At 35.2% G+C, this 26848-nt stretch overlaps 1 protein-coding gene across 1 annotated transcript in view; it reads left to right on the top strand.

The window, feature by feature from the left end:
* The window catches only part of Lrriq1 (leucine rich repeats and IQ motif containing 1), a 140471-nt gene that overhangs the window by 76789 nt on the left and 36834 nt on the right, over positions 1-26848 (top strand). Inside the window, exon 23 of the mRNA XM_038314967.1 lies at positions 6420-6521. Within this exon, the coding sequence (XP_038170895.1) occupies positions 6420-6521 (102 nt within the window). The remainder of the gene's footprint in view (positions 1-6419; positions 6522-26848) is intronic.

Here is a 26848-nt window from a genome sequence, read left to right as displayed (position 1 = left end):
AGAAAGATGAATCCACAATATTTAGTTAATGTTCAAATGGAAACATGGCAAGTGCTGAAAGTCCAGTGAGTGGAGAAAGTAGGAATTAGTGAAATAAATTGCCGACAGAGGAAGAAAACTGCTGCAGAAACTGGCTAATCATGAAACATAGTTGAGGACCAGTGGGGGCAGCTGCGAGGGCAGCCCCAGTGCTGCTGAAATCTGCAGGCATAAATAAAGCCATCTGCGGTAAGGAGCAGCGGGACCCAGTGCCCTGCGCAGCAGCGTTTACAGGCCTCTGGCCCGGGCCTGGTTTGTTTCATCTTACTACTTTGATATAAAGTATCATTTGCATAGGAAAAAAATTAAGAGAAGCAGAAGAGGGAGGAATGCGGAGATGATGACGGGATTGCTTGCAGTCTTGAGAGGAGTTTCACGTTTTGTGACGTTAGCGTTGTCATGGTTTTACTCAGTTTGTTTGGGTTGCGGTTGTTGTTCTTCTTAGTGGTTTTTTTTTCTTCGTGATTGACATCAGTTAGAAACAATACTGACTAGTAGCATTTTGCTCATTGCCCGTCTGTTTGCTCTGATGACCTACTATTGAAGGAGACACAAAAGTAACTTCACAATTTGGTGACCAGAAATGGCGTTAGCAGACACTGAGGGGAGTTTAAGATACAGGTCGGCAATGAAGAACATCGTGTGTAAACTGAGAGTTCCTGGTCGATTGGAAACATGCAGGGTCAATAGCCCCAGGGTAGTGAGCATATCTGGGAGTAAGACTAGACGAGTAGGCTGAGGAAAGGGAGTGGGTGGCTGGTTTGGATGCCTAGCACGCCTTGGAAGCGCTAATTAGAGCGATGAGGGTGCATTGGAGCTGGTCAAGTATGAGGGCAGAAAATGTAGAATGCTGAAATCATGTTTTTCTCTGTATTTATCAGATCGATGCATGTTGAATTTAAGCTTCCGTAATTAAAGAAAAGAAAAAAAACAAGATGAAATAAAGCATGTTAATATATTTTTGAAGAAAGGGTGACAGACAGGGTAGAAATGATTCGCCAATTCTTTTAACACCTACTAGCATTAAGTATGTGATTCTCTCTTGTTCAGTAGGTGTTTGCTGGTGGGTTTATTTCCAAGAAAAAGTGGCTTAAGCCAGTTCCTACCATGACATCATATCCAAGAATTAAGTAATGTAGAAAATTAGGATTCATTTTGTGCATTTTAAGCTGCTCATAGGTTGTGGGAAAAGAGTTTCCAAAGTGGTAATCTAACTAATAAATTTGTAAGTGAGAGGGATCAAGAATAATTAATATTGTCCAAATTTCTTAAGATTTATTTTTGTGACCTCCAAAAGTTCTAGAAAGAATCAGTAAGAATTTTAGTCAAACACTAATTTGGTGTGCTTCCAAAACTGATAATAAAATTCACTTTGAATTGTAAGCAGTTGAGTATCTATTTTGCATAAAGCTCCCTGAATCTACTAATATGTCTGGCACCTGACTCAACAAATTACATTAAAGATATTGATAAACATTTAAAAGTGTACATTTGTGACTTTGTTAGTCTTTACTCAATTATAGATTCATATATGGGAAGTTATATATAAATTAGTGCATAATATGCAGGTAGATGCAAATAAAATTGGTTCTAATGGGATTCAAGAGGGCCAGTGTGGATCCCAAGCCACTGAGCCATGTTTTCCATATGGGGCTGGTTTAGAGACATGACGGATGTCAGAGTAAGAGAAGTAGAGATTCTCACTTCGTGTTTTCAGAGAGCTGATAAGAGCAGGCAGGATGTGACTAGGAGTTTCTCTGTGAAGTACCAGAAAGGGCAAAGGACCAATGCCTGAGACTATGAAAGTGAAACCCCAAGATGTTAGCTGGAGAATATTTTCCAAGGAAAACTGTATATAGGAAGTGGAGCCAGCCAGAGAGAGATGTCTGCTGTAGGAAGCAAAACGAAGGGCAAGAGCCCCTAGCCCTTTGAAATCGAAGATCTGGAGATGAAACACAGCTGCTGGGTTTGGTCTTTGCCTAGCTGGGTTCTAGTCTTGCTTTAGTCCAGTATTTCCGTGCTGTGGCCCTATTCTTCCTCTTGGGAATGGTAATAGATAGAGAATCTATACTGTGCCACTATATGATGGAAGTATACGATTTGCGTTTTTATTTTACAAGAGTTTACACTAAAAGATCGCCTTGATTTTAATGGAAGAGACTTTAGGTTTTGGACAGTGCTAAGACTGCAGATGCCTGTGAAAACATTTGATGTAAAAATGATGAAATTCACATTATTTTATAGCCATCAACTAGAGACAGGGAGCTGAGTGCAGCAGCTCAAATTAGAACTGTCCGCCATAATCTCAAGCATGTGAATACTTGGTCCCCAGTTGGTAACACGGCTTGGGGAAACCTTCAGAGGTAGAGGAAGCTCATGAGACAGGGTATAATTTAAAAACCTTGCCTGCTGTCAGTTTCTCTGTCTGCTTTGTGGTTTTGGTTCAAGATGTAAGCTCTCAGCATCCTTCTCTTATGGCCATAACTGTTATTTGTTGCCATGACTCTGCTCAACCATCATGGACTTTTATCCCTCTGGAATCATATGCTAAAATAAACGCTCACTTTTCATGTTGGTTTTTGGTCTAGGTGCTTTATTAGAGCAATATAAAAGTCACTAATACAGTCGTTCAATTTGAAGAATGTTGTCTCCCAAGCAGCAGGCCCTGGATTGAGCCCCCAGCAGCTCACAAAAATTGGGCTTCGTGGTGGATGATTGAAATCCCCTCAGAAGTTAAAGGCAAGGAGGTTGAAGTTAAAACTCTCTTAAAAGTCTGAGATCAGTCTACATAGACTGTTCGAGACCCTGTCTTTTAAAAAGTCACAATAACTATATTATATATACATATTTAATTATATATATTTAAAGTTTTTATTCAATGTACATACCAATCACAGTTCCCCCCTCCAACCCCTCTTTCCACTCACCAACCCCGCTTTCCACCAACTCATCCCTCATCTACTCCTTAGAAAGGGTAAGGCCTCCTATGGAAGTCAACAAAACCTTGCACATTAAGTTCAGGGAGGACCAAGCCCCTTCTGCCTGCATCCTTTTTTGTAAAAAGAATGGCATTAAGGGCGTTAATTGTGGACTGAATCGAGCACATAGGAGGCTGGAGTAGCTAAGTTAGCACCAATAACACTGACATTTAATAAAAGGCACAGTTGGCACCAAAAGCATGACAGCTATACCAAAAGCATGAGAGCCAGAAAGAGGCACAAAATTCAGTAAACAGTCACGTTACAAAGCCCATAAAAATATTCCCAGCCAAGATGGTGCTGAAGGGGAGCAATGGGGGAGGAGACCTAACTTATTTACAAAAAGGATGATTGGAGTTAAAGCTGGGGTAAGATGATTTAAAATACCTGATGTCCTGGTGATCTCCATTAGGGGCTATAGGAGCTGAAGCTCAAGCAGATGTGACTGCTAATGTGATTGGTTAATTCTCCTACTTCCTCTGGGATTTGTGGGGTTTTCCTTATAAGTTGCATGTTCTAAGGAAATAAACGAGTTCCTGCTTGACTGGCCTCCCCGCTGCATCTGATTGTCTCTAGAACCTGGGGGCTGGATGGCAAGCAGGGCACTTCCTCTCCTTAGCCAGGGCAGTTGCAGGCAGGTGGCTCAATTCTTTATGGGGTGCAAGGGGGTGTTCTGCAGAGGAACCCCACAGTTAATCACAACTGAGACTATAGAAACTGAAAAAAGATTATGCAAATGATAGATATTGTCTAGAAACTTAATGAATAAAATAAAATAATATTGCCTTAATGAGATAATGGTTATAAAATATTACACATGGAGCCAAATGCATAAATGAATTTGGTTCTCATACTTGAAAGTCTCCTTAGATGTGTTTAAAGATTTTTGTACACTGGCAAGGGATTTTAGGAGAGAGAAAGAACTTTTAAAGTAACAATAATGACAGACAAGTATATTTAATGAGAAAAACTTACTTTAAAAAGTGAACAATGTTGGATCGAACCGTCTATCTGTATCTGTCTACCTGTTCTCTGCACAGCCTACCTTATTCTAGGAATGATTAAAGGTATTTTCCAGTAACTTAATCATTTTAAAATGTTGTCATGATTTGTGTTCAGCTACATTTGCTGGTGGCATTTATTGAGTGCCTACACTTATGTGAGCATGTAATTTACACACGCTGTGTCAACTCTCCTAGTCAAAGTCAATGTTGGAAAGACTTGACAAAGTGCAAGATCAGTTTGCTTATATCCGTGTAACTAGTAAAAGGTGGACATAGGATCTGGCCCACTGAACAATGTACACAAAATGATCCACAAGCTCTTCTCTTTACAGTATCCCTGTTTTCCTGGCTTCCCTGCTTGACTGTGTGTTTTCTAAACTTCAGAATGTTATTATCCATGGTGTTATTTCTAGGGACTTTTGGCATCCATTTTTTTTCTCTTTTTTAATCATTTATTTAGATTCACTGTATGCACCTTGGTTAAAGGTGTCAGAGCCCCTGAAACTGTAGTTTTTTTTTCCTCATTTTAAATCACCATATATCCGTCTTCTTATCATTATCGCTTTGCAATTAAAAGGAACTTTTGAAATCAGTTTAAGGTGATGCAATCAACATGTTCTGAAACTCAAAGGATATTTATGGTGCAGTAGTGCTCCTCATATGCTCTTGGAAAACAAAATTAGTTTTATGAGCATTTTTCAGACATGCATTCTAAATAGTCTCTGTGTACTAAAGGATTGGCTCTGAGTTGACAGTATGAGGGAAGTATGTACTAGTGACACCCCTGCTTCACATATGAATTTGTACAGAGCAAGAGTGCTTGCTATTTTTTCCAAGAAAGTTCCAGTCTTTTATCCATAATGTTTTATCCTTTAGAGTAAAAGCTAAGCAATGATGGATCCATCTATCTATATCCTATATTCAGAGTATTTGCCAAAGATATAAATTATTAGAAAATGTTGTTATGATTTGCATTGCCTTATGTTTGTTTGTGACATTTATTGAGCACCTAGATGAAAGCAGCATAGATCTAATAAGAGTGCGAGAAGAAAGAAGACTAAGAGAGTGGGAAGATGATTATGATGAACCACAGCAATGAGCAATTGAAATTATACTTTTCATTATTGACTTCTGTTTCTTTTGAGATAGCACTAGATATGTGGATGGCTTATATAACATCCTACCTGTTGATGGGGGGAGTGTCTGTACATTTGTTATTGTTGCTAATTCCTAGAGCATTTTTGTAGAAACTTCCTGTAATTATAATACCATAAGGTGCAGATACCTCAGAAGGGAGCCAAACACTGACTTATAGTTTCTGTAGACATGGACAAAATACTGTTTGTGAAACACGAAAGTGAGCTTTAATGGGGCTCAGTTACGCTGGAAGACTACTGGGAACTGCCAGGTTACTCGTCATGGAGCACCCTTCCACAGATGCTTTTCTGTCTCTTCTCAGTGTACAGTTTGAAACCTACTACTTTAGCGCTAAACTATTAATGTGCTTTAGTGTCTTCAGTTTTTAAAATGTTGACTCTTTGTTTGATTTAATTCTATTACACTAGACATTCTCACTCTCCTAGACTTTTTTTCCAAACAATTTAAGATACTAGAAAGAAAATGTACCACCCTGAAAAGGTGGTTTTGCTGTACTAAAAGTGTTTACTTTTCCACAAAGCTTTCATACCTGGTGCTTACATCCCTGCGTTTTCAGTCTTAGGGAAAACCTCTAAATTCTGCAGGACCAAAACCCATTTTTCACATTCCATACAATTATTTGTCGTTAATAAAAAATTGCAAGGCCCTACATTCACTGTGACTCACCCTGTAATATGATAGAATAATAGTATTTATAACTTTAAAGTACAGAGAAAAATATTTAACTTTTCAGTTCTGTAAATATGTTATTATAGAAGAGAAACCACCACTTTCTCACAATATCAAGATTTTTCTGGCAAGCTGGTTTCTTGCTGTCTTGCTTCCATCTCACAGCTGTGTTGTCTGGATAGTTTAGGGAGGATGTAGTGAGTGTACTCTCCTGCCTGGTAATCAACTGCTTTTTCTAGCTTGAGGAGAAATACTAGGAAAGGAACTAAAATAACTGTAGCCTGACTCCCAAATATAAAGATGATGTCAAAGAATATATGTTCAAATTTTCACAATATTATTAACATTTCTGACTTTCTACTGAAGGAGGGCCATAGGATTGATGATACGATTAAGAATATACAATTTCTGGGCATTTCTTTTTTTATATTATCAAGTTAAAGGCATTGGCAATTTCACAGAGACCCAATAAAAAGCATATTATTTTTAATAACAGCAAAAGAAAAAATATGTTCATATTAGAGAAGGAGTAACCAAGAGCTGGTCTTACTTCTTCTTTTTTTTCCCCTAGAACCCTCTGTGCGACTAGCATTATTCAAAAAACACAAAAATGAAGTTCGTGTTACAAAGTCATCAAAGAGGTCACAGCTGAGGAGGGTCAGTTACTTTGAAGGTAAGGTTTAATGTAAGACATGGAAAGATTAAAATGTTCTGTAAGGATAGAAAAAAGGTGTTAAAACGTTTACAGCCCTCCTATGACCTAAAGTACACACATATATGTATGTATGTGTGTGTTTGTGTAAAATAGCCTCGAAAACCCTATTTTCATTTGTGTTAGTGTTTATCTAGATTTTATGTGCCTTTGATTGTTGTATAAATAACCATGTAATAATGTATCATCAGTTTTAATATTGATATAAAATCTTAATGAGTACAAATTATAATAGCTTGAATTAGTGAGACTGATCACATGATATTCTGATACACTTACAGTATGTTGACATATACACATACAGTATGTTGTTAAACAGTACTAATTATACTTTGTTATATTGAAAGCTTTCTCAGTGACTTTTAGAATGAAGGTTTTCACGTCTAGTTCACAGGTTTCCTTTCTGACTTCACCATACCAAAGAATTAAATTTTCATATCCTTAAACAGAACCATAATGTGACTTACCAGTTTCATACCTATTTGTAGTACTAAAATTTTATTATTTATGCTACCCATACTTCCTGATAATTATTTATAACAGAAGGAAAAAGGCATGTACTTTTGAATGGAAAATAACTATGATCTTCTTATTTTTATGTAATAAATCTTAAAAAGCATACATTATTGATAACACGATCAAGAATGGGTTCATTGTGATTTGCATTTCATTATGATTTGAAAGTCACTAAATTATTGTGATATAGAGTAACATATTCAAGTATGTATGGCCAGAAGTCATGAAATCTAGAGTTTTCTTGGAAGAATATAACAAGAAGCAAATATTTTTAAAAATACTTAAAACATATGCAGAAGGTGATAAAGTTTATTGCTTGAATAGTTTATGGCATGTATATATGTATATGTTATTATCCATTATTTTTTTTAATGTTTGCAATTTTTCATGGTAAGACAATTTCAAAATTTAGTGTCCATTGAGGGTGTCAACTCAGTATTGGTACTGGAGAGATGATTTATTGGTTAACAGCAGAGGATACCCTTTAATAGGACCTGGATTAAAATCCAGCATCTACTTGGAGACTTGCAGTTATCGGTGACTCCAGTTCTAGAGTATACAAAACACCTTCTAGCCTCCTCAGGCACAAGGTACTCACGAGGTACACAGACCACACGCAAGCAAAAATATCCATACACATAAAATTAAAAATAAAATCTCAGTATTTTAGGAAATATTGTAATAGAATTAAATTAGATTTCCAAAATTAAAACAAGCCTAGGCTTTCAAATAGCCTTCTATTTCCTGCTATTATGTTAGCTAGCAGTTCACTCTTTTCATAAGTAATACTAACAATTGCAGTAAGATGAGCATCAGTTCCATCGATAACTTTCCCCTGTTAAATAAAGACATCCTTACTACAGAAAGTAAGTACCTAGAAGAAAGAGGTATTTAATTTAGATGACTTGAAGCAGGGCGGTGGTGGCGCACGCCTTTAATCCCAGCACTCGGGAGGCAGAGGCAGGCGGATCTCTGTGAGTTCGCGGTCAGCCTGGTCTACAAGAGCTAGTTCCAGGACAGGCTCTAAAGCTGCAGAGAAACCCTGTCTCGAAAAACCAAATAAAATAAAATAAAATAAAAATTTAGATGACTTGAACATTCAGAAAGAGCTCTATCATAAAGTGTTCCAGTGTATTCCCAGTTCCTAACCATGGGAGTGCATGTGAAGAGCATGTTTTGTTTTGTTTTGTTTTGTTTTGTTTTGTTTTTTAACTATGAACCAATACAAAATAAGCTAAAAGTTCACAGTAGGGACAGAAGACATTCTATAGAGCATGGGGTTTGTACATAAGTTTTATCTGCATAATTGTATTTGGTTTTTTTTCATGCAATATGTGTTTGTTTTGGTGTTTTAAGATTTGTTTTGCAGTCCTCCTAAATATTTGGAACTTTATTATACTGAATGAGTATTATGTACAGACAGACAGACAGACAGACAGCCAGCCAGACAGACAGACAGACAGATAGATAGATAGATAGATAGATAAATTTCCCAACTTGTGGGTATTAGTTATTGTGGTTATTCTAAGGTGTTTGATTTTAAAGAATGGGCTTTGACAATAATGGTTCTACATTGATGGAGGAGGGTCATCTGTCTATATGTTACTTTTATTGGTTAATAAAAAAAACTGTCTTGGCCCTTTAATAGGACAGAAAATTAGGTAGGCATAGTAGACAGAACAAAATTGTGGGAGGAAGAAAGCAGAGTCAGGCAGACATCATAGCTCTCCTCTCCGAGATGGACGTAGGCTAAAATCCTTCCTGGTAAGACACCACCTCGTGGTGCTACACAGATTACTAAATATGGGTTAAAGCAAGATATGAGAATTAGCCAATAAGAGGCAAAAACTAATGGGCCAGACAATGTTTTGAAAAATATAGTTTCCATGTAATTATTTCGGATATAAAGCTAGCCAGATGGCGGGAAGAAGCCCGCCGCTCCTTCTACACTACATGAAAAAAAATTCCAATTAATCTGCTAGCATTTGTCCCTTTCAAAAGACGTTAAAGATAAAATGCTAGTGTCAAGCCCAGTCTTAAATCAAATGCCTTAGGCGCACATTCTCTTTGGAGGGATACTTTGCTCAGCCTAGATATAGGGAGGAAGGCCTTGGTCTTACCTTGGAGTGGAGTGTCAGACTTTGTTGACTTACCCTTTCTTAGGAGTGGATGGAGGCATGGAGTGAGGGGAAAGGTAGGGTGGGAGGAGGGGAGGGAGTGGGTATAGGGATAGTTATATAAAATGAGAAAAGATTGTATTAAAAAATTCTTAATTAAAAAAGGTGAAAAAAGACAAAATTCCATGCTGTCTCATATGCTTGTTTGAACTCAACCTGTAAGTAGACATATGTTTACTGATGCAAAGGGAAACTTAATTGAGCAGGCTGACCTGCTGAGCTGCCCAGTGGTTGGTGCATTTGGAAACCAAGTTTTTTTTGAGATACAACTTGTATATTATATGAATTATTTTAAGATTGCAATTCAATTAACCTTACTGTTACATAACCATTACCTTTTAGTTTTAGAACATTAAAACTTACTTTCCCTTAAGAAAAAAACTAAAATAAAATTAATAGTCAGATTCTGAACCCCCCATGAGGGAAATCAAAATTAAATTTGCTATAGGTTTTAGATTAAATAACTCCATGTGGAATAATATCTCATGACTATGGTATGCCAGCATTGTTTTTTAATTTTCTTATTATCCTAAAATTAGATCATAGTATTATTTGAATATTGATTCTATAATTCCAATTTATTTTATAGTAACATTGTAGGAGTTATAAAAAACCTTTCTTTTTCAATTTTTCAGTCATGACCATGTGAAATGTCATGAGTCTTGCAAATTATATTAAATGCTTTGTTTCAGATATCAATAGACAGATGATGATATCCACATGAGAAATATGGTTCCACCTGAGGAATATTTGATATGGAATTAATTATATTAAATAGCATGATATAAAAATCTTATCATTCATCTGTCCATTTTTATAAAATACCTGTTTATATCATTTGCCACATTCGTAAAATGAAGAAAATGACTTTTCATTAAACCTAGTCAAGGCTAGGCTTTGATCACTCCTGTTTGCAGGTTAACCAGAAGTATGCCATGTGTCAGATATTATTTGGTTCTTCCTCCGGGACAGAGGACCTAAAAATTATATAGATCTATTACAGGTTTGCTTGCTTGTTTGATGGTTAGGTACCTCTCCTTGTTTACTTCTGTTATCACATATAATTCTCACTTGGGTTTAAATATCTAATCTTGCCTTGAAAGTCAAATCTCTATATTCTCTTGAAAGGCTCTGAACAGTTAAGAATCCTGAAGTCACCCTTGAGTGTTTGCTACTAACCTAGGAGGAAGCAGAGTTGCAGTGTTATAAGTGTGAATGCCACAAGTTGTGTAACACAGCTTAATTCTTTAAAGAAAAATATCTGTTTCAACTATCTGGTTTAATTATGTTCTATAAATAAATAGTAAATCAAAGCAAGTAAATTTAAATGTTTATAGTATGGCATTTATTAAACTGCTTTACAATGAGATTTACAGGTTCCATCAGTAGAAAACAATATATGATTGCTCATGTCACCTTCCTGGATAGTCCCTGCTATAAGTTATTTTATTCTTTTTAATGTTCATTGATAAATCATGATTATATGAAATTATAAGGAACAATATGAACTTTTTAATATGTATACCACGTGGCATGATTAAATTTAGCTAATCCGTCTGTATATTACTTCAACTACTTATAATTTCTATGGTGAAATATTTAAATTATTCCATTAACTGTTCTGAAGTAAACAATGTGCCATTATCGTCTCTATTATCTTTGATTTATGTTGGGACTCAACACCTGCTTTTGCTGCCTAGGTCTTAATCAGCATTTTCTCATTCCTTCACTCTCCCTACCTTGACTTTTGGTACCCGTTTTTCTACTTTTTATGTTCATCAGTTCAACATGACTAGATTCCACTTAGAGATACATGATATGCCTTTTGTGTTTTCTATGTCGCTTACAGTAATGTCCTTCAGTTCCATTCATGTTGTCACAATAATCTAATTTCCTTCACCTTTTTTTTTTTTTTAATTTTGCTTTTGTTTTTCGAAGCAGGGTTTCTCTGTGTAGCTTTGGGGCCTGTCCTGGAACTAGCTCTTGTAGACCAGGCTGACCTCAAACTCACAGAGATCCACCTGCCTCTGCCTTCCTAGTGCTGGGATTATAGGTGTGCATGCGTCCCCACTGCCCAACATCCTTCACCCTTCTTAAGACTGAATAATATTTCTTTGTATATGTATATGATATTTTCTTTACCCACTCATGTTTTACTAGACTCTGCAGTCATTGATATATTTTGCTGACTATGTTTAATGCAATAAACAGAGAGTTCCAGAGATGTCTCTAGCATTCTGTCTTCATTACCATTGGATAATTATCCAGTGGTGAGATTGATAGATCAAATTATACTTCAACATGCAGTTTTCTGAGAAATTTCCATCATATTTTAATTAATAGCTTGTGCTATTTTATATTCCTCTAGCCATGTATATTTGTTCCTTTTTCTCCACATGATGGCTTTTTACCTTTTATGTGTATAATAAAATCCATCTTGCAAAAGTAAACAATATTTCATTATAGTTTTAATTGTCCTTATGTTAGTGATTCTGAACATTTTCTCATATACAGTTTGGTCATTTATATGTCCTTTTTTATAGATGGATGGATGATAAGTAGATAGATGATAAAAAGATAGACAGACTGATAGAAAGAAAAATGATTGGTAGATAGATAAATAGAAGATAGATAGATAGATAGATAGATAGATAGATAGATAGATAGATAGATAGATAGATGAATGGATGGATAGAAAAAATTATGAATGTATTTTAAATTTTATCCTGTGTCATTGTTTTTCAGTTCCCTCCATACTTTTTAAAGTGGTCTCGTTTCAATTTTTTTGAAAAAATTATCCATTCCATATTGCATATTCTTGGGGCTTATGTGTGAAAATGAAACTAACCATGAATGTGTGGGTTTGCTTCTAAGTTTTCTTATCCTCTTCTTTGCTCATGTGTCTGTCTCCATGCCAGCATTATGCTGTTTTGATGACAATTGTTTTCTAATAAATATTGAAATCAGGGAATTTGATACCTTAAGCTTTGCTCTCTAAACTCATGATAGTCTTAGCTCTTTTGTGGTTCCATGCAAATTTAATAATTTTATTCCATTTATGTGAAAAATAACCTTGAATTTTGTTACAATTGCATTGAAGTTTTACAAAAGTCTTGCAAGAAAATGTTGGCAAAAAATATTTTTCAGCCCTTGTGTGTTTGTAAATTTGTATATAAGGATTTTATTGTTGTTGCTTTTGTAATTAACTTGTTGATTTAATTTCATTTTTAAGCTTTTATAAATACCTTTTGTACATATGTGGAAAACTACTCAGGTTTTGTATTTTAGTGCACTACTGAATTTATTGGTCAAGTATATTAGGATTTTTGTGGTAAAAGAGTAGGTAAGACTATGATGTCAACAAATAGAGACAGTTACATTTTACATATTAGAATGCCTTTTCTATTTTTGTCTTGGCTAATTCCTTTAGACAGAACTACTAATACCCTGTAGTCTGACTAGACATCAGTATCATTCGATCATAACCACTTGTATTTGAACTTTATTAGCTATTGCCTGTGTTTGCTTCAGAGGGCTAACTTCTGCTAATTTACTATTTTCTGTTTCATTTTAATTATTTTTTTCATTTTTAAGTTTTCATTTTTATGTTTTTACTAGTTTTTAAATTATGTGTGTGTGCATGTGTGTATTCGTGCGCGTGTGTGTGCATTTGTGCAAGTGTGTGTACATGTTCGTGTGTGTATGTGTGTGTATATGTGTGTGTACAGGTGCTCACAGAGCTAAGGGTAAAGTGTTGCATCCTGAAGATGGAATAAGAGGCACTTATGAGCCACTTAGTAACGGTACTTGAAACTGAACTTTAATCCTTTGAGAGCTATGCTTAATTATAGAGTCATTAATTAGTATTCATAAAATTGACTGGAATTATACGTAGTTTGGTGACCACTAACAGTATGACCTGAGATCCTATTTGCAAAGGACATAAATACACATCATACTTACATATTAAGTGGTCCAAAACTGAAATTATTGGCAACATTGATTCTAAATTAATGGCTTTTAATGCTTAAAATCTGCATTTCTTATTAAAACTCTGAGCTTCCTCTCTTTTAGAGACTCTGATACATGTCTAATAACTGTGAGAAATCAATGATTTTGAGAATTTGAGAAGTGACTTGTCCAAAGTCATATAAAGAGTAAGAACCTGTAAGTAAGCTGATTTCTTCGTAAAGGCAAATCTAGGAGAATCAAAACATAACGTACACTTTCAAGAACAAGATTTCAGGGTATACACTTGAGAATTAAATCACTGATAAAAATAAAAACTAATATATTAGGTAATGCAAAACTCTAGGAGATTAATGGTGTATTTCATTTTAATTCTTGTATCCTTTTTGGCACCAAAATAAAGGAAGAAGTAATTTTTCCCATCATTGCAATTAATATTTGATGTTTATCCTATAATTAGCTACTAATATTGACATTATGATAATGCTAAATTTTGAGAACCAAATCTATTTGCCTTTGGATTCATGTTAATCAATGGCAATATTTTGATTAACATCTGTTCATTTTTTGAAACCTCAGGAAGCTTCACACACAGTCCTAAAGAGAACAATATATTTTTACTTCATTTCTGCTCATTTATATATAAATGACATTCCTCCCCTACCCTCATCCACTGAGCTTCTAAATTTGCTACTTCTAAAGCAAAAGAAAATTTACAATTTTAGTATTAGCCAGGGGGAAGAAATGAAGCTGGAAACAATCGGGTCTAGTCTGACCACTTTCTCAGGGAGATGGTTTAAGTCGCAGTTCGTCATTCCCTGGAATGGTTTTACTTGATTTTAAAGTCAAGTTTTCTTACATCGCAGCATGGTGCTGTCATCACAAACATGAATCCTATTTGTCCTCTTATAAAATGGAAGATTTACAGATACCATATGTTCCTATATGCCATAAATGCTTAAATATTTTGTGTTAAATTTTCAAGTAATGAAGACATTTGAAAAACTTTAATTTCTATCATTTTAACTTCAGAGCATCCTAATCAAACCATCGTCTTTTGTGGTATTTTTTGCTTTATGATTACAAGCATTTTCTTCTTCTTTCTCTGTTTTAATGACAGTTGGAGCACAAAATCATATAATGCAGATTGTTTTAGAGTAGGTTTTGTGTTTCCATAGCTGTATATAAAATACTTGCTAATAGTGTGCAGTGTTTATATATTAAGAGTTAACAGAGATTTGCTAACATTTATATTGACTAGCATTTAGCCACAGGAAATGTGGAAACAAGAATCTGAAAGCATCCTGCTAAGAAATGTCTGTAGTCTTGTTTTGTGGAGTAAAATACATTATTAATCAGACTAGACATGGCTACAAAGCTTTAGAAAATGTAGTTTGTCAGTAGCTTGGTTTCCTATAATAGTTATAATTTGAATTACTGTATTCTTACCACATTGTGAATATCTTATATCTTCTGGTATTCAATGATGTTAGTTGTTGGGCTCAAGGCCATAGAGCCATGAAGACACATGTACCATTTACTGGGTTTAACCTGACTCCCTATGTGTATAAAAGACAAGAATTGTGTTCACATACAACATGACATGACAATACTAAATGCATGCCTTTAAAGAACATAATTTTTAAATTTTTGATGAGAAAATAGAATGTCTTCCATCATAAAAAGTCTGATGTTTTGGAGCCCATTCCATATGAAAGGATACCTTGCTCAGCCTACATACAAGAAGGAGGGCCTTGGTCCTGCCGCTAGTGATTTGACATACTTTGTTGACTCCCCATGGGAGGCCTTATTCTCTCTGAGGAGTGGATGGAAAGTGGGCAAAGGAAGAAGTGGGGAGTAGAAGGAGGGGCAAGAGAGGAAACTGATATTGCTATGTAAAATTTAAAAAACAAATTGTTAAAAAAATAAAATAAAGCTGGGCAGTGGTGGTACACACCTTTAATCCTAGCACTAAGGAGGCAGAGGCAGGCGGATCTCTGTGAGTTCAAGGCCAGCCTGGTCTACAAGAGCTAGTTCCAGGACAGCCAAGGCTGTTAAACAGAGAAATTCTGCCTCAAATACCAAAATAAATAATAAAAAAATGAATATTAAAGAAAAGTAAACTTTCAGTAAATGGTTTTTTGAGTAAGTAAAAACACAAAGAACGCTGACCTTACATACAGACTTGATTAAGAGATATTCGCCCATGTCTACTTGTGGCAACTTGGATAGTTGTCCATGTGCAGCCCAGAAAGTCCTTTCACTTAGCATTCTCTTGTTCTCACAGACATCAGTCATTTAGGAAGACATTTATCTATCTTGAGACACCATTCACTATGTTTCTATCCTATTTTGAATAACGTTTTGTCTATAACACATTATAATATAAATATATAATGTTTTGTTCTTTTTTTTTGGTTTTTTTTTTTCGAGACAGGGTTTCTCTGTGGCTTTGGAGCCTGTCCTGGAACTAGCTCTTGTAGACCAGGCTGGCCTCGAACTCACAGAGATGCGTCTGTCTCTGCCTCCCGAGTGCTGGGATTAAAGGCGTGCGCCACCACCGCCCGGCATATGTTTTGTTCTTTACTGTCAATTTGCTGTTTGTATAATGTGTTGTTCCAAGTGTTTTATCTTTAGAACTACTAGAATTCTCATGATATACTTTTATGTTACAAGAAAAGAAACATCTTCACTATTCTTAGAAAAGATTACATAAGTGAAAATCTGCTTGGATTTATATGGAATTAAAAATGAAGTACCATAAGAATTTTGATTTGCAAACCATTTTATATGTAACTGTTAGGGAAGAAAAGACCTGAAGAAGGGATTATCATCTAAAATGAATTTTTAGTTTCAGTCTATTGGATATGAGCTATATTTTAATTTGTTTTACTTATTTTAACTCTAAATAAGCGAAGTTTTTGAACTCAAGAACACCAAGCTCTGTTGAGACCCTTGTCACTTTGGTAACACTAAGTGGAACATAGACATACACACAGAGTTTCAAGCTACAGTTTGCTGGTGAACATATAGGCATAAAGCAACTATCTTCTCAGGACTTGATTTTTTATAATTCTATATACTGAATGTTCAATATCAAGGTCTATTCCATCCAGTTCTGGCAAGTATTACCTTCTTGAAAAGGGAAGAAAGGAGAGGGGCAGTGCAGGAAGGAGAAATGAAAAGGGGGTAGGGAGAAGGAGGGAAGGAAATGAGAGAAGAGAGGAAAGGAGCGAATGAGAATTTTGACCCATTGGCTCGGGGATCTGCATGCTTGTTTTCAACTGGTGGTGTTGTTTGGGGAGGTTGTGGACTCTTCGGGAGGTGGATTCTTGCTGGAGCATGTCACAAAGAGTGGACTTTGAGTATTCCTAGTCTCATGCCAATTCATGTTGCTATCTCTATTTTATGTCCTGAACCTGCCAACATGTCCAGAGCTTGTTTCTATACAACCTACCATGATGGACTCTCATCCTTTAGAACCATAGGCAAATAAACTCTTAGGTATCAATTGTCCTTGCTCTTCACGGTTCAAATAAATAAAATTTCCTCTCGCAGTCATTCTTAACTCAGCCAACCTCACACTTGATTCTACACTTACCTGTGCAATTAACGGTCTTCTCCAGATTGCTAGTCTTTCAAAGTTCAGGGAATCAAATCTTGGTCTTATGCCTGAAACCTCCTGCCCTTAGGACTCACTAACCATATTGGCTTCATTTATACCAAACACTCAAGAACTGTTTGATGGATTACTATACATTTCTGACTTCAAAAGAAAAAAAAAAAAAAACAACTTTGGTTTTGTAGCGAACTCTTCCTGTCAGTTGCTAGTCCTCAAATTCAGATACTGACCCGTTCCCAACGTAAACTTTTAACATGTTTAATGTTCACATTTAGGTTGTAAGTTCTACTCTCAGTCACCCTGAAATCAACTTAGCAAACTTCATAATGTATTCAAAGTTATGCTCATGGACCCTAGACAACTGTGTTGATCTTAAAAACCTTAGTATGCATATCATTCCTTCATTTTTAGTGGTTCATCAATTTACAAACATTATCTGAAAGAATGAAATTAAACCTATTGTCAATATACGTCCTATGTGTCAGAAAAGCCCAAATGATTGGCATGTTTTTAGAGATTCCACAGTGCTTTGGGGAAACTTTGAGCTCGTATGTTTTATCCTAAGGCTTCACTTCCATCTATAAGGTATTTCTGCATTCTTGTTTTATTTTAAGAAATAAAAATAAAGAGCCAAAAATAGTCCAAAAATTGGATTGTGGACTCAGGACTCTTAAATTTAAATCTAAAGTTTGCTCCTTAGCATTTCTGTGTCTGCTTTCTAGTTTTAAAATAAGTAAACTTTAGAGAAATAATGTATAATTTGGAGCTCAGCAAATGAATTAGTACACATAAAACACTAGAACTACTTTTAGCTCTTGCCAGTATCAAAACCAGTAGCCACTTGCAATAAGATTATATTTAGAATTTAATTCTATTATAGTAACTGGATACATTTTGATGTATTTTATATTGAATGTAGTTTGCATAAGTAGGCAGTGTTTGGTGAGACGTGTACTATTCTGCTTAGTGAATTATTCTTGAGCGCAAATGAATTTTCCAGGTTCTGGCAAATGGGTAAGATGCCGAATCCAGTCAGTGATCCATTCTACTTAAAAATCTACCTAAATAAATTTAATAAACTCCCTTAATCCAGATTTTTCAAGGTGATGTCAATCAATCAATCGGTCACACTCTGGCATTAACCTACCACCCCGGTTTATATGCTGTCCCTGGCCACTTCTTCCCTTTTGCCCTGTACAGGGTCCTGAACTTAGGTAGCCCACTGAAGCATGAACAAAAGAAGAATCTGATATCTCCAAACATTCCAGTAATAAATCTAATTACAAAAATTAACTTAGTTTTTATCCTTCACTTAGCGATAAAATATTTTGACTCAGATATTGATATGTGTTTCATAAAGATAAAATTTGCATTGCCGTTTTATGCAGACACAGAGAAAACTGCACACACCTAGAATTCCTCAGCACATAGACTTAATTGATTTCCAGTACTTCTTACGATTCTAGCACTTAAAAAAAAACATTTTAAAGCATTTTTAAGTTGGGTATCAATATGAGAAATAATAATCACTTGAAGCTTCCTAAAATATATGCTATGGATTTTGTATCTAGTACCATAAACTATGTATGAGATTTTTTTTCTCTTTTATGGGAAAAATTATGTAAAACACCGTCTGGAAATTTATTAAATGGACTTCTATCACAAGGAATTCTTAAAAATTTTAAGAAACTAAACTATATTTACTATCTGGTTAGCATTTTATCATAACCAAATGCTAAAGCAAAGTTGCAAGTTTATTTAAACAATATGAATAAATAAATGTCATGCTTATGTCCAAATGGACTTGTGTTTGTGGTGGTGTGTAATTTAAACTGCTCTCCAACTATTGTGCCCATCCCCACTCTGTCTTCACAGATACACATCTGCACATCTTTCTGTCTAATGAAGAACATTTTATAATTGGTATATAATGCCCAATGGAATTTCCACCTCTTAACATATTTTCCGCTATCAGATTCTGTAATGAAACTAAGCTTTTACATTAAAAAGCCTTTATTTTTTTAATTATGATACAGTTCTGTTAGTATAAAAATATGTATTATGTTATTAAATATGATTATGTTGCTATATGTTGGCAGCTAATGCATTTGAAATTAATGTATAAAATATTTTAAATAACTCATACTTACGATTATAATTCTATTTTTATCAGAATACGGTATCTGAATATGTCCTCAAAATGCTATAATGGCATCACCTTTTATAATGTTTCTTTAAAAAAAAAGAGAAGTCATATATTAAAACCTATACCCATGTTCAGTAATTCATGTAGCCATCTTGAAGTTTAAAAGCTACACATCAACTGTTCCATCAAACACCTGACTTATTTGTCTCACTGATAAGAAGAAAACTTGAATAATAAAAACAATGATTGGGGTGGTTGCTACAGCACTAGAAGAATAGACCTTTTATAGGATTTTATTTGACTATCAGCTGAAAATGTGTGTGCCAAGACATAGGTTAGTTGAAACCCCCTACAAATGGAGCTTACGGAAACAGAAACTGACCCTTCTAACATTGTGTTTCTCAGTACATCACAAGAATGCATTGCTCCAAAAAGTGTAAGATCTGTATCTTGTGATGTGATGAAATTTTTTTTAATTCTATAGTAGAGGAGAAATATCTTTTTTAAAATTCAAAATCATGTAGCTAGTGTGAGCACACACAATAAAGCCCTGCACACTGAAATATTTTCTCATTTTTTAAGGGAATTAATGTCTCCCCCACCAACCCTTTAACATGTAAAATGAGTAAGTTACTTGTGTCCAGTACATCCAAAAAAGAGCCAGGATAAAATAAACATAAGGGGTTGGATATCTTGGAAAAAATCTGTCATGGGTTTGGGTTAATCATCTCCAGAAGAAATTCAACTTGATGCCTGAAATGTAAGACTTCTTGGAGAAAGCAAAAAGGCCCGAGGCAGTGTTGATCTGAAAGAGTGCTCTCCGTGGGTCAGGTCTGCTCTGCTGGCAGAGTGCAAAACCAGTTCATAACCAAGGCCTCTGAAGAGCTGTAAAGGACTGCAGGGGCCTTCCAGTGCACGCACTCCAGCTTTGGTTACGGAGTTTTAATAGCCTGGTTTCTTACTTTAAGATAAAACTTAAAAATAAAATCCGTGCTTAGTTTTCCAACCTTCTGTCTATCAGTGATAGAACTGCTGGCCTCCAATATCGTGGAGCAAAGCATAGGGATAATTCTTAATTCCAGCAAAGATAGCTAGATGCATTTGTGACTAGGTCCCATTATTTCATGCAGTGTCAGGTCATAAGTCCTACTTAGGCTTTTGGGCATTTTGGACATGCCATCACTTTGGCTTAGTTGTCTTCCTTCCCCGACCATATAGCTATAAAACATACCTTTTTGATCCATGAGATTTTAATGTATCAAATTTGATTACTGATTTAAAAAGTAATCATTTTTATTATCAAGAATTATTTGATCTTCAGGAAAAATTGTCAAGTATGGTGTAATTCTTTTTGAATATTTACTCTCTGTTCCCCCAGCTTCCTCTTGTTTTCCCTTTTTCCTCATCAGAGATATATATTTAATTGAAACAGTATCAGGCAGATATAAAAACAGAAGATAACTTACCACATGCATGAACTTAACAAAAAGAATACAGGGACAATATGTGATCTTATCCTTTATGATAATAAAATGGGTTGCTTAAATTACCCCAGTGTTTCAAGGCTATTTAGAAGAAAGAGAACATAAAGAAATAATGTTAGTCCCTCTCATTTTACACTTCAATTTTTATTGCTAGAATCTACCAAAAGAGTTTAATTTAAATATTTTTAATTAAAATAACCATACCTGCTCCAAAGTTGACTGCTTTTGTAGACTTATGTGGCTTTTGCTGACACTCTCATGAAATCTGCTAATCCTAGATTTTTCCTAATATTGCAATAATCATATAGGTGTAGGTTGTCTAGATTTTGGTAAAGAAACAACAATCTTTTCAATGTCGAAGTCAATCATTTGAATGAATAGAGTCCACTTAGCACTATTTGAAATGCTGAAGCATTTCAAATCCTTTACCATTTGACCACGGAATGACCTGATAACTATTTCCTGTCCCTCAGTAAGGTTGTGACCCAGGTCTAAGAGTGCGAAACCCAGATAATTTTAGAAACCAATCAGATGCCATAGTATGAGAGAAGAGAGTTTCTCTAAATTCTTTCTTTCAAAAGGAAATCATGTATCTTAAATACAAAGATATCAAAATAAAGTGTGTTACCTCTATGTTCTGACCATTTTAAAACTGTCTAGATAGTGATGCTCTTGTCGTTGAGGCTTAAAAATCAGCAGCTTTTTCGAAAACACAAACTTGCATCCAATTTTTCTTCTCCCTTCTACTCACATAATTTAGACTTTTTAGAAATGCCCTCTATGGACCAATATTGCTATTATAATAATTCACCAGTAAACTCTCAAACAAGTTAGATTAACGTAAGATGAATTGTGTATACCTATCGATATGTGTGTGTGTGAAGACTTACTTCTCTGTTAGCATTTATACCTGTGGAAAGACAGAACAAGAACAAAGGGAAAAGCTTGCCTCTGCCCCAGCCCAGACAAGCATGTGCCTAGCGGCCTTCTGATCTGTTAAAACAGCTCAGACAATTGAATTAAGGGGAGGAAGACTTTTACATGTGCGTTTTGCTGATCTGAAAATGTAATTGACCATAGTTTGCTTTGATAATTTTTTTTCCTTTTCCAAAACTTGGATGTGAAATATAGTGTTATGAAATGTTAATTGTTTTAATGAGGTCAAGAAGTGTTTCCTTAAAATAACAATTTTATGTTTAACATACGGTTGATGTTTCCCCTCCCTTGGAAAGATAATGAAGTCATAGATTACAAATATATTAGAACTAAATTTTTAAAGTAAGGTATGAAAATGTGTATGTTGAGAAGTTGTTGAAATTGACATTTACCCTAAGCAGTGTAAGCTGAAATTTACACTTTTATCAAGGATGACATAATTTATCAGACAACAAATTCTCAGTTATTCTCTAACATATTCTAAAGAATGCTTTAAAAATAGACAAATTGTCAGTATAAAGATGACCAGTGTATTTTAGACTGTACCATATCACTCCCGAGGTCCACACATTTTCCCCCGGTAATACACTAACTAAAAAGTCATGAAAAATAAATAATTTCAATGTACTGAATTGAAGGATGATATATTACCAGTGTATTTAGGATATCATAATTTGGTTTATTGTCAGCTTCATTTGGAACTGTACATGGAATTGTCCTTATTTATGTTGAATTTAAATGTTAAATTTAAGGACATTCAAAAGCAAGATAGAAATCATTATCAAGCTTATTAAATCATCGTATGACTTTGACTTTCTTAATTTTTGAACAAATGAAATTCCACAGAAAATAATTTTCTGGACATTATTTGTGAAAACTATGTAGAAATAAGAATGTATATTCAAATTCATAAATTTAAACTTTAGATGTTGAAAATACCTCCATAATCAAAATTGTAGCATAATGTGGGTACTTTAAATATTTGCTACTAAATTTAAAAAATGTTACCTAGGGGTTCAAGAAAATAAAATTAATAATTCATAAAATTCAAATTGCTTATAGTATATTATAAACAAATATAATGCAATATAAGTCTCCTGTAAATTTGAAGGGAAGTCCATTCAATATTATATTATTACTGTTTAATTTGAGTAATGTTTATGGTACAAAAATAGAAATATTTTTCTATATACTAAATACTATTTATATATTTTATAGTTTTTCCCAAAAAATACTTTTTGAGATTCAGTTCCTTATTAGTAAAATGCATTCAATGACACATGGATTTTGAGCAATTTAATTTGGACATGCAATTATTTTCCTATTATTTTAAATATAATGCAATTAAGTAAAATGTACTAAATTATTAGGTTTAAATTATTTATATTGTCAATGTGACAGAATTTTAAAACATTTCAGAACAAATAACATTGATACAATTAAGTGACAAATGCAGACATTGAAATGAAATGTTTTGCTTGGTTATGAGAATTTAGGTTGGACAACAGAAATTCTTGAAGCATCTACGTGGTCAAAACAAAGTTTCAATTGCAAGATTAAAAAAAACTGTGAGGAATTAAGTCTAGAAAGTAAATCTTAAGTACCAGGAAAAGAACTCAGATGTAACCTGTAGATGACCTGGACCTGTTTGTTCAGATGACAGTTCTGGAAGTATACAGGGAATATTCCCATTTAACACAATTACTCGCTGCAAGCCTTGACCTCAGTGACTGTCATGAGCCTGATCTGAATTGGCCCATTCTGTGATATGGTGACATTGCTTCTGTTGCCTCGATTGTGACCTCTGATTGCACAGTACCCTTGAGAGTTCCCCATAACAAGCGTAACTCCTAGTTCTTAGCCAGGAAGGCTGCCCAGCCTGCCTAGATTTGTGTGAATTGCACACGCTTGCTGCCTCTCCCACTGTCCCATACTGTTGTTATTTTTGTGTACGTCTGTTTGAGAACTTTAATAGCAACACTTCACTCTTAATGAATTATGCACTGATCACTTTTTCTAATACATCTCTGCTCATTATTTCTCAGAGAAAATACTCAGTTTCCAAGACATTTATTGGGTTTTGCATATTTAAAAATTTATATTTTTAAAGTTTCTTACCTGTTTTTTTTTTTTCTCCCGAATCAAAGAAAAAGGCCCTACATCCTAGGTTGTATCTAGGTAATAGAGCTGGTCTCAAGAGGGAGGATGTCATCATTTCGTGAGAATGACTAGATAAAACAAACCCAGAGCCATCTCCAGCATCGCCACTGTCACCAGAGGCGGATCACTCCACCTTTGGCCTCCCTTTGATAACTAAAAATGAGAAGTGGATGCAATGTATGTAATATGTTACAGCTTTCTGCAATTCATTTTCTTTGTCTGTGGCATTGTGTTTTTGTTTTTCTTTTTGAGATGCTACATATAGTACTATGTTTACATCATTTCTCTTCCTCCATTTCCCCTCCACCTCTTCCTGTGTTCTCCAGCTCCCTGTCAAATTCATGATCTCCTGTTGTTTAAATATTATTGTCAAATGCACACACACACACATACACACACTCACATACACACTTATATAAATACAGTATATTAAGCCCATTTATTATTACTCAGATATATATGCATTTAGGGATGTGCACTTGGTGTCAGACAACAAACCAATTATGAATCTTGACTTTGTGGAAGACATATTCTCTCTCTTTCCATATTCTATGTCTTTTCCATTAATTACCTGTAGCTCTTCATCTAGTAGGGCTCTAAGAAGATTTTCTTCCATCCATATTGGAATGTCAATGGCTGGTATCACTCTGTGGATCTTGTTTAGGTGACCATATTGATAGAATTCCATGGGTGTGGCTTTTCTGTAATAGAGAGAAAACACTATCTTACAGCCAATTTCCTGGTCCTCTGGAGTTTACAATTTTTCTGTCCTATTTTCTAAAATGTTTCCTAAGCATTAGTATAGCCGCTATGCAATAGATGTAATAATTGGTGCAGGATGCCCACCAAAATCCACATTTTTCATTCTCTTTCTCATCTGTGTTCCACACTGATTAAACCCCAGGTGAGGCTAGCAGCTCCTAGTTGATTGTGGAACCCCAAACTAAAAAGACGGGGACATATCAACTGTGTCCTCCACCAATTAAGCTCCAGTGGAGGATGAAGCTGGAGGGGTGGGGGAGGAGAACCACAATTAACCAACAGCCCACCAGGCACCAAAGGCTCCAGAGAATCGGGTACCATCATACCAAGAGCTGCCTGGGGTCTCTAGACCTGGGCACAGGGGAGGGAAAAGACAACAACTTTACCATTCCTTGTAGCTGGGGCAGGTAATTGTCAACCAAGCACCACCTGCGAGTCTCTCTCCCTCTATAGTGTGCAGCTGTGCATCTCTATATGTGCTACTATCTGCTGTAGGAGGAAGTTTCCCTGATGATGGCTAACAAGGCACTGATCTCTACGTCCAGAAGATCAAGGTACAATGTCATGTTATTACCACCAGAATGATGGAGGGTATACCAGCACATCATCGAGATTGGAAATTCAGAGTTTGTATTAGTTTTGTCTTGCTAGTACACCTTGTTTTTCTTTCTTCAAAATCCTACCTCTAAGCCACAAGTGTTTTGTTTTTATTTTTGATATTGTTTTTAACTTTCTCTGTAATTGTGCCTTTTTAAGAGCATAATATAGCTGGATTTATACATCATGAAGACTTTCAAGATTGTCTTCTTTCACTTACTGCTATATATGTAATACTCATTTATATTTGTGACTTCATAGCTCCTTTTTTCCAATACAATATTTTTATTGATTATTTTAGTATTTCATACAGTGCACCCTGATCACACTCACTTTCCTTCCTTCCCAGGTCCCATCATCTCACCCCGTGCCTTCCCCTGAAAAAGAATATATATATATATATATATATATATATATATATATATATATATGTAGTCCAATTTGTTTTGCCCATATACTCATAGAAGCATGGTTAAACTCCCAGTGGCCAGCAACTTAAAGACACAGTCCTTCCCCCACCTCACCCGCACCCTTTCTAGAAGCCATCAACAGTGAAAAGCTACACCTCAGCTTCTTTATCACAGTTTTTAAGGGCTTTCTTCAATGGCTTCCTATGTGTACTGTTTCTTTTGAGGACCTAGTGGGTGAGGTTGTCACGGATCCCTCGATGTCTCTCATTCTCAATTATGATTTCGCAGTCCTCAATACCACTGCCCAAGAAGCTCCCTTGCACGTAACCACCACCAGCAGCAGCACAGGTAGCTGCATCTTTATAACAGCCCACCACCTGGTAGCTTCCGCTAACCTGGAATGTGGTATGAGTACTTGGCTTCTGTCACATGCTTGCTGCCACAACCTCCTGATTTCTAGTATTATCAGTGAGTACCACTGTATCCAGCCCAAGTTTTGATAGTGGTGGGGATAATTCTGTTAGTTTATTTCCTTTCAGTATTCACAAATAGTCCACTATTGGTTGTACCTCAGTTTATCCCCCAACCTACTAAAGTTTAGCAATTATGAATAGGGCTGCAATGTATATTATGTGTCCACATGCTTTTAAATCATGTGGGGGTAAAATCCACAGTGTGATTATTGGATTATATGCTTAGAGCATGTTTAATTTCTAATCAGTTGCCAGGAAGATTTCCAAAGTGGCTGTCCAGTTTTCTGTTGTCAGCAACCATGCTTGAATTCCCTGTTGGTTCACATCTTCTTCATTGCTTGATGTTGGTTTTCACTCTGCGCTCTCTGGTAAGAATGTAGCAGTGCCACATTACTGTTGGAATTCCTTATTGGCATGAGAAGTTGAACATCTTTATCCATACTGTTTTGCTTTCTGTGATTTTAGTGTTGTATATCTTTTTTATTTGTTGTTGTATGTGGTTTTTGGCCCATCTTTTATTAAGTGAATCACTTCCTTGAGTTTTAACAATTCTTTATGATCTTTGAAGAACACTTATTTGTTACCCATGGTTCTTATAAAGCTGATTCTTCCTGTCTTTTTGCCCTATATCTCAAAAATATATTCACAATCATTATTGAACTCCATTGAGCATGAAGAGCAATCACCTCTGATCTTAACAATTCTATGAACATGAGTCCATAGAGCCAAAAGAAGATCCTTTACTTGCCACATAAAATAAAATCCTTTATAAAATATCTCTGGTAAATATATGTATCTAGCTAATATATACATAAGCTGTTTCCTTAATATTTTGAGGTAGGGGCCACAGGAGAAACAAAGTATAGGATGGTATTTTTTGAGAAAACAAATGATATTTGCATATAATTTTATCTTGATAATAGCCTTAAAAGAATAGCATCTTTTTAAATTAAACTTTTATTATGTAATCACTTAACAAATGACACACTGGAATTTCAACCCCTATCACTGTAACCCTAAAAGCCCAGGTATGATA

Source organism: Arvicola amphibius, chromosome 17 (assembly GCF_903992535.2).
Source record: "Arvicola amphibius chromosome 17, mArvAmp1.2, whole genome shotgun sequence".
Taxonomy (NCBI): domain Eukaryota; kingdom Metazoa; phylum Chordata; class Mammalia; order Rodentia; family Cricetidae; genus Arvicola; species Arvicola amphibius.
Note: the sequence above shows the minus strand (reverse complement) of the source record. Positions and strands in the feature narration are given on the sequence as shown.